We start from the raw sequence: 8,984 nt of genomic DNA on the forward strand, positions 1-8,984 counted from the left end.
CCAGCTGACGACACTTGAGGCTGGACGGGCGACTCGGGCCCTCCAGCTGACGAGACTTGAGGCTGGCTGGGTTCTCCCGAACCCCCAGCTGACGTGGCTTGAGACTGGACGAGCTCCTCGAGCCCTCCAGTGGAGACAGACACTGAAGCAGCAGGTACAGAGACCTCTGAGCAGCACAGTGGCTTGACTCAGGCAGCAACAGTGGGATGCAGTCCTCGGAGGGCAGAAAGTGTTCCCTAATACACTCAGCAGAGGATGGAGGCGGACGGGTGAACTCACTTGAACTCTCAGGGGGTGCTGAGAGCCGAGACTGTTCTGGTGAGTTCTCCGGTAGAGCTGCTGGTGCTGGCGTCTTGACCTCTAGGGGTCCAGACTTGGCTGGTGACTGACACCCAGCCTCTGGGGAGGCCCTAGAGGAAGTGACTGTCTCTGAGATGGCCAGCTTAAGAGATCCACCAGGTACAGTGGTGAAGTGTGTTCCCTGCTCATAATGAGACGGTGAGGATGGTGATTGAATGAATGAGTGGGTAGGCTGCTGAACTAGTGGCAACTGAGCTACAGGTAGCGATGGTAGCGGAGGTGTAAGAGGTGGTGGAGTGGCTGACCGAACTGCGGGCAGCTGGGCTGCTGACTGAACTGCTAACTGTGTTACAGACCCAACGTTAGACTGTGGTGAAAGTGTGGATGGGAGAACATGGTCAGGAAAAACGGTTTCAGTGAGGTTTACAGCTTCCCCTGAATGGACCAGTGCAGGTGAAAAAGAGTCCCAAACATTTCCATTCTCTAAGTTCATAATGCCAGGCTCAGTAACTCCATGCTTGGCAACAACAAAGTGGAAACAGTCATTAACACAGAGCGTGGGCTCAGGAAAGACAGTCTTTGAAGCAATAGCCATAGATGAAACAGAAAAACCACTATTATCTTCGGTGGAAACACAAAAAAATAGCCCCAGAATAAATAGTCCTTGTATCTGACAAAGCAGAAACAGTGTCCCTCTCACTCACCACTGCCGGTTGTTTACATGTCCCGACATCCGGCTGTGCGAACGACGTCGCGAACGTCGCTTTTTTCTCGGAGACGGCTCTGACGGGCCGGGTAATTCCTCGTCCGGCGGTTCGGACAGCATGTCCTCCGTTGAAGCGAGCGGGCGAGCGGTAGCGGCCGGGGGGTGAAGGTGAAGCTCGTGGAGAACAAAATTCTGAGTCCAATAGCCAGGGATAACCGGAAATAAGGTGTTGTAGGTTGGCTTCCACAGTGTAAAGAAACGCTTCTCCCTCATGCTCTAACCACAGGTTGATTAATTTTGAAGCAGTCGATAACGACCTCCTGAAGCTCCCTGGGTGGGCTGAATGCCGCTGGATCCATATCTGGCTGGACCGTACTGTCACGGCGAGTGAGATGAGCCGTGTGGAAGGAATAAAGGAGGATCCAAATGCAGGCACTTGTAAAGGTGTGAAGGTGGTTTATTAAACACAAAATAAAAATGGACAAATGGCAAACGGAGGAAGGACTAAACTATACTGGGAGCAAACTAACTACTGGACACGAACCTGAACAAAAATGAGAGCGAGCAGAGGCAGACGACGGTTGACAGCAGGGAAAACACACGAGTGAGACATGGTGGATACACAGACGAACCAGCAACTACAATGACAGAAGACACGACTTAAATACACACAGAGAAACACAGGAAATTACACACAGGTGGTGGACACAGCTGGGAGTAATTAACGAGACGAGACAAGGGAGGTAAACTGAACACACTCACATGAGACGCAGACCTTCACAATAAAACAGGAAACAAGAAAACACTGCACAAAGACGCAGACACGACACTGAGACAGACTAGACACTGAACTAAACCTGAAATAAACATGAGAACACAAAACCTACGAACTAATCCCTAAACAAGAATAACTGAAACATAGATTCATAATCATCATCATAAGAAAAGAATACAAAATGCAAAAACACACGTACCCGTACCCATTGCTACTTAGAGGTGGGTGGATCGATCCAGATATCAATAGTATGGATCGATGCTAGCGCGATAGGATTGATATTTCATTTAATCCTGAAGGTTCAATATGTAGACTGCTGGGCTAAAAACCCTGTTTAAAACTATATGCTTTATTGTAGATTACTAAGTGCTAATAAACTAATTACTGCAGAAAGTAACACTCATAAATCTTGACACACGGATCAACACTACACAAGCTACCTTTGTAAGTTGAACGTATCAGTATCGGTATTGGTATCAGTAATACTAGTTACTTGGTATTGCACAGCACAAACAGCCAGTTTGACTGGTTATGCTGCAGACCACACATACACACAGACAGGTACTTTTTGCAGATGCACTTTCAGCAATTAATTTTCATATTGTAGCTGTTTGTTTATTTCTATCAGCACACCTGGTGACGCAGAACCTAAAGTGGGAGGCAGCAAAGTCTCCCACTGTCCTTTTGAGCGGGTTATCAGTCACTGTGTGATGCACAGTGTTGCTCAGTCACCCCTCCAAGTCCAGGACAGATAACACCAACTCTGAGGCACAGGTAGTTACACGCTCACCCCGCTGTTTAACAACAACAATATTAATAAAAATAGAGTAATGGCGATAAGGAGCTCTGAAACCTGACCTACATACAAACACATAAACTCAGTGAAGGTGACGATGTGTTAATCCACTCTCCCTCTCTCCGTGATTCACACACAGACCATGATGACGGTGACTGGAGGAGCGGACACTTCTGACGTCAGACGAGGAGAATGACAAGCGCGTCCAATGAGGGGCCGAGGATGTGCAGCGCGAGGACGGAGCAGCCGACAGAAGGCTAATAACCATGCCAACGGAGGAATATAGCGCGCGCCGCTGACTGGGGGAGAAGCGCGCGCGAGAGACAGGGGGAAACCCCGAAAGAAGAAAATACTGAAAACACGTTCACGGGAAGTGGAGAATAAAGGAGGACGGAGAGAGATACGAGAAGCAGAAGCAGAAGAAGAAGACACGGAGCGGGTAAATGTGTTTGTGTGTGTGTGGCGTGGTCTTCATCCATCCCACTTTCTCTCTCCATCCTGCTCTCTCGCTCTCGCGCGCTGGCTCAGGGACTGCACTGCTGCAGCTGAATGAAACCGATGAAGGTATTTAAGCTTTTGTTCTGTCTTTGCTGCACACAGCCTGCCCTCAGTGCTGGAGGCTCGGCAGGGGCGTAAAAACAAAAAACAAAACAAACAAAAAAAAGGCTCGTGAGTGCTGTGTGCTGGGCTCTGGGGCGCACGAGCTCCCCGTTACCGCAGGGATGTGAGACCCCCCTCCTCCTCCCCCTCTCAGCTGCCGGGCTTTTGATGCTGGTGTAGGTGGTGGTGGTGGTGGTGGGGACGGTGGTGACCTTCCCTGGACGTTTCCAGTCATTGACGGTGTGTGCGCGTGCGTGTGGGCGTGCGAGAGGAGGACTGAAGAGGACTGAAGAATAGAGGAGGAGGAGGAGGGGTGAGTGGGGGCGTTGAGGTGGGAGGTGCGAGAGGAGGGGGGAGAGATTTTTTTTTTTATGAATGGAGCTCCACATCTCTCTTTGGCGCACGCGGCTGCGAGTGTGTGTGTGTGTGTCGCTGTGCGTGCGTGTGCGCGCGCGCGCTGGCTGCTCTGCTGCTGGGCTAAAATTAGCGTCAGCAGCCGCAAATATGTGGATCAGAATCCGAATTAAGCAGCTTCTAAATGAAAACTGTGGGCGCACGTGCCCGTGTCTGGGCTCGCGCTCACACACGCCACCGGTGAATAGGACGGCAGCCGTGCCCCAGGACGTCATGCACCATTTTTAGAGACGCTCTAAAAATAGACAGAGTCGGTGATGATTTTGGTTGTCCGGACTCTGTCAGGTAGGAGCGAGCCAGACTCTCGTTATTGTTATTACTGTTGTTGTTGACAGTGTTGTTTATTTGGTGTATGTGTTGTTTTGCTTGAAGCCAAAATGGCAGGAAGAGTACCGCCAGTTATGGAAGACTTGTCCTTGCGTGTGTATGTGTGTGTGTGTTCACACCTGCTGATAATTACCTGTCAGCGTGGTGCACGAGCTGCTGATGACGTGCATGCTGGAGGGTAAAAGTGCTCGGTCGTTTTCACGAGTTTCTGAATGGATGAAAAAAAAGTGATTTTCTTATTTGGTCTCTTTTGTGAAACGGGAGGGCTGAGCACACATCCCTGCTCCTCCTCCGCCTCCTCTTCCTCTGCCTCCTCCCTGCTTTTCTCGTTTGTTTTGCCCTCCTCTCCCCGTCTCACGTCCTCTTCCACTCTTTTTGCTTTCCTCTCGTCCTCACTTCCACTTTCTTCTGAAAACTTCTTCCATCGTGTTTTTAACTCATCTCTCTACTTCCATCTTTCTGCTATGTCACATTCCTGCACACAAACGTCTGCACCTCTGCTCCACCTCTTTCCTGACTCACCTCTTCCTTTCTTCCCTCCCTCCTCCCTCTCTCCAGCTATGATTCTCTCCCTGGCCGCGGCGGCAGCCATGAGTAGCGGTGGCGGTAGCAGCCTCAACTCCTCCTCTCCCCTCGACCCCTTCGACTCCTCCACCTCATGGAGCCTGGTTGAGGACCCCGCCAACTCTTCGTCAGAACCTGTAGTGCAAACGGTGACCCCTGACCTCCAGCCAGCGACCACCGCCGTCGCTCTTCAGGAAGTCAGCCCATGGGACATTGCGCTTTGCGTGACGGGGACTCTCATTTCCTGCGAGAACGCCCTGGTGATCGCTGTGCTGTTCTACACGCCGACGCTCCGCGCTCCCATGTTCATCTTGATTGGATCGCTGGCGGTGGCGGATCTCCTGGCCGGCCTGGGCCTCATCTTGAACTTTGTCTTCACCTATCTGATCGACAGCTCGGTGGAGTTCGTGACATTGCTGTCCGTTGGACTGCTGATCTCGGCCTTCTCAGCGTCTGTCTTCAACATCCTCGCCATCACGGTCGACCGGTACCTCTCGCTCTACAACGCCCTGACCTACCACACTGAACGGACGGTCACCTTCACCTACGTCATGGTGGTCTTTATCTGGGTGTCGTGCCTCACGCTCGGCCTGTTGCCGGCACTGGGCTGGAACTGTCTGAGAGACGAGAGCACGTGCAGCATCTGCCGACCGGTCACTAAAAACAACGCCGTGGCTCTCGCTGTCACTTTCTTATTGGTCTTTGCCCTCATGATGCAGCTCTACCTTCAAATCTGCAAAATCGCCTTTCGCCATGCGCAGCAGATCGCGGTGCAGCACCAGTTTTTGGCCATCTCCACCACCAAAGGTGTCTCCACACTGTCGGCCATCCTGTGTGCCTTCGGGGCATGCTGGCTGCCGTTCGCCATGTACTCCATTGTGGCTGACTCCAGCTACCCCGTAATATACACCTACGCCACGGTCCTCCCAGCCACCTGCTGCTCTGTAATCAACCCCATCATCTATGCGTTCCGAAACCCAGACATCCAGAAGTCGCTATGGATGGCCTGCTGTGGGTGCGTCCCCTCCAACCTCTCCTTAAGACCCAGGACCTCCAGTGATGTGTAGCAGGGAAGGTTGGAGTCTCCTTAGTGTGATGCTTGAGGTCGAGTCAGGGTTGGAGGGACAGGAGGTGGCTAGGAGGAAAGAGATTTCCTCTGCTTCTCATACCGGGCAGGCTGATGGCGAACACTCAGCTGGCCGCTGTAGATGTGGCACTGGCGGCTGATGGAGAAGAGGACGATGCATAGTCAAAAAAAACAAGAAAAAGAAAAACGATATGAAAGTTTGTAGCCTTGAGAAAACCAAAATCATGGATGGAGATGGTGTGGAAACCAACTGCAAACACCTGTTTAAGGTATCCTCATCATGGCTGTGGGAGCTGAGGCAGGCTGTGGGGGAAGTGTCAGGTGACTTTTCCACTGGCTTCTGTTAGGGCACGAAAAGTGAGTCCTGCTTCTCAAGAGTAGCATATATGTGAAGCTGAGATTTAGTAAGAAAGTTGCTAAATCTCTGCATGTCCTGAGGCTGGGCAGCACTGCATGGTTATGCAATCAGAAGGAGTGAAACAGTCTTAAAATACTTGTTTGTGTTTTAACTGATGTGTTTGAAATTAAGTGGCGTGTGGATAAAAATACAATGAGCTAAATATACACAAGGAACGACCTTGAAAATTCACAATGAGCTACTTTCTCCTGGTAAAAAAACGAGAATATTTCCTCCCTGGAAACATTTTGAGCAATGTTTCCTTCAGCTGATGCAGATTAAGTAGCTGAGTCTTGCCCATTAAGCCTTTTCCCAATGCCAGAAGCACAGCCTTTATTATTTGTTTTTCCCATTTCGATGCAAGTTTCAGGAAAGAGTGAAAAAAAGCTAATCACACAACATCCCTCCTCAAACATTCAAATCCGAAATGAAATCTAATGTACCAGTCTCTGAATGCATAAACAAGCCCGGCTAGTTTGAAGAATCTAGAGAGGGATTTCCATATTTAGACTGGCATGTGTTGTCCTTGGTGCGTTGAAATGAAATCTGCTCCGCAACGGAGAAAAATGGGTTTCTCAGCCTGCCGCTGTGCCGTGACTGCGAAGCAGAGAGAGCTGAATTCAGCACCAAGGACAGCGTCACTGCAGAGCGCTGCTACCCTGGGAATGCTCTCTGCTGCGGGGAGGGAGAGCGCCGGAAAGTAGGCTACGCTGTTCTTTACACCCTCTTTATGGGGAAATGTGAGACGGGCCTTAAAGGAGCATTTCAGCATGATTGGAGTTTCTTTCACCCTTTTGTCCACCCCTGGATGGATAAAGGTATTTAAAAATTTGTGTTTGCTAAAACTCTTCTGTTATGTGATTGCTTCAGTTTCAAAAAGACATGCAGAACAACATTAATAGTGCTAGTTAATCACTGTGGCACAAGAGAGCACAAAAGACATTTATGATTAGTATCAATAGCTAACATCTGCAAACCTTATGTCTCGGTTTGGATACTTCCATGCACTTTGCATTTTACGCTATGTCCTTACTTGCATAGTGTTTAAAATTAAACGTGGTAATGTTGTTTCAAACTGACCACAGCAAGCTGTATACTTTCCAGAAATGATGACTGGACATTGATCGGAGCCTGACTGATCTATCAGTGGGATGATATAATCAGCTTTTTGGTATTGTTGTTTAAAACGGCGGATAAATTAAAATTTAACAAAGATTTGATGGGAGAAACTCCAACTTCAAACTTGTTATAAGTGTTGAAGATTTGTCCACCAGAGGGCACTCTGCAAGTAACCTGTTGGCGACACGTGTTTGGAACACCACAAATACGACAATCAACTGATTCAGACAGAGACAGGCAGAGCGTAAACGGGTAAATAAATAACTACATATAACAAATGTTTAAAAAGTCTGTTTAGATTTCATGTGTCTGACAGAATTTTTTTTTTAAATATATATCGGAATTTCAGATTTTTAAATGACCAAATATTGGCATCAGTATCACTGTCAGTGTATAACAGTGATTATCCCACTAGCTGCTGCAATCTGTGAACATTTACTACTCCCTTAGCAGCTGACCGCACATACGACAAGATTCCTCTGCAATAAAGAAACTGATTTAACTTTCATGAACAAGTAAAGCAAACCAAAGTTGGTCTCGTGAATGCTATTTAGCTGGCTAGCTAGCATTGGGAGCTAGCATCGTTGCTTGGAATGTATTTCCTTTCTGTCATATTGCTGTCTGAAATGTTTTGGCCATTTCTTCTACCATGTAGCAAAAGCAGCAATTATTTGGGGTGGAAAGTGTAAATAACACTACACTACATCAAAGCATACTAAAGATTTGCTGCTCGTTCTTTAGCTGGCCTGTCATTGTTGTATTAATGTATTGATTTTTTCTGAGGGGTCCTGTTCTTTTATTACGCGGCAAAAATGGCGACTATTTTGAAGAAGAAGGGTAAAGAACGCCACACGACATGTACTGCAAGTGCATAATAAATGTTTGCTGCTAGCTATTTAGCTGGCAAGCCAGAATTGGCCTGACACAGTTCCTTACAATGTATCAGCTTTCTGCTGTTTAAGAAATTTCTGATGATCTATCATCCTAAGCTGTATACACACTGGAAGTGTCCGCATCGATGTGGTGAACACACTCCACAGAAAGCGAAGAAAATTTAGCGACTATGGGCGAAACAGCTGCAAGCAACGTAAAGTGGATGAGATCTGAGATAATCTTTTTTTAAAGCCCAGAAAGGACTACCAATGTGAACTAATAAGAACACAGGACACATATGACCTGTTAGTAAATGAGTTAGAGGGTTACCTAGGCAACCGCAGCCTGGAACACCTACAAGCTGTCAGCTTCAAAGCGATGTGCGTCAAGCGAATCGTTTACTTTTATGCTTGAAATACAAAGTATGGAAGTATCTGAGACACAGCTATGGTAAAAGCTCAGCACTGTTTAAGACCAGCATATTATAAGCCTAATTTGACCCCTGCCAGGCCAGTTTTTAATTATTTTCTAGATAAAAGCTACAATCGTTATTTTAGCCAAAGTGTCTTTTTAGCATACTCTTGTTGTTTGATGTTTCGACACATAAAAAACTATCAAAAAACTTTAAAACTGGATTAAAGATCCAGAAACATGCCTAAATTACTTCTCTGATGGAAACTCTGTCTATAATGCACAATCATGAATGTATTTAAATATCGGCCTCGATATCAATCTTAAAATATTTCCAGGAGTCAGTCAATCAAAACAATGACCCCGTCCTCTCTGTCCCCGTGTTTGCGATCAGCAGAAATTCCCGTCGTCACCGGGAAAGGTGAGAGCAGCTGATATTTTTCTGAGGCGAACAGGACCTCTGTGTTTTTCTGCAATCTCCATAAAGCTGTTTTGGCCATGCGGCTCTAAAGTTAGACGGCACTCTGGCTCCACAGCCCAATTGATTTTACATTAGCCGAGCTGAGCACAATCCATATCGAAAAGGTCGTTTTTCATCGGGGGCAGCTTTGGTCG

The 8,984-nt window shown here is 47.7% G+C and overlaps 1 protein-coding gene across 2 annotated transcripts; it reads left to right on the forward strand.

The window, feature by feature from the left end:
- The first annotated feature begins 2,847 nt into the window (after positions 1–2,847).
- On the forward strand, positions 2,848–7,341 carry gpr185b (G protein-coupled receptor 185 b). Of its 2 annotated transcripts, none has more exons than XM_005747951.1 (2): positions 2,848–3,016; positions 4,477–7,341. In XM_005747951.1, the coding sequence occupies exon 2, from the start codon at positions 4,479–4,481 to the stop codon at positions 5,547–5,549; it is 1,071 nt and encodes a 356-aa protein (XP_005748008.1). In that variant the 5' UTR covers positions 2,848–3,016; positions 4,477–4,478; the 3' UTR covers positions 5,550–7,341. The 2 variants fall into 2 exon arrangements, with proteins under 2 accessions (XP_005748008.1, XP_005748007.1); XM_005747950.1 differs by lacking the exon at positions 2,848–3,016 and adding an exon at positions 3,812–3,876.
- The last annotated feature ends 1,643 nt before the right edge of the window (positions 7,342–8,984 follow it).

This window comes from Pundamilia nyererei, unplaced genomic scaffold, assembly GCF_000239375.1.
Source record: "Pundamilia nyererei isolate P.nyererei 1_Seehausen unplaced genomic scaffold, PunNye1.0 scaffold00209, whole genome shotgun sequence".
Lineage (NCBI taxonomy): Eukaryota > Metazoa > Chordata > Actinopteri > Cichliformes > Cichlidae > Pundamilia > Pundamilia nyererei.

What these genes read in the sequence shown, in the direction of transcription:
- gpr185b (XM_005747950.1), top strand. Translation starts at nt 3,849, where the DNA reads ATGATTTTGGTTGTCCGGACTCTGTCAG. An exon ending in GGTTGTCCGGACTCTGTCAG is followed by an intron (nt 3,877 to 4,476) that starts GTAGGAGCGAGC and finishes CCCTCTCTCCAG; the next exon opens with CTATGATTCTCTCCCTGGCC.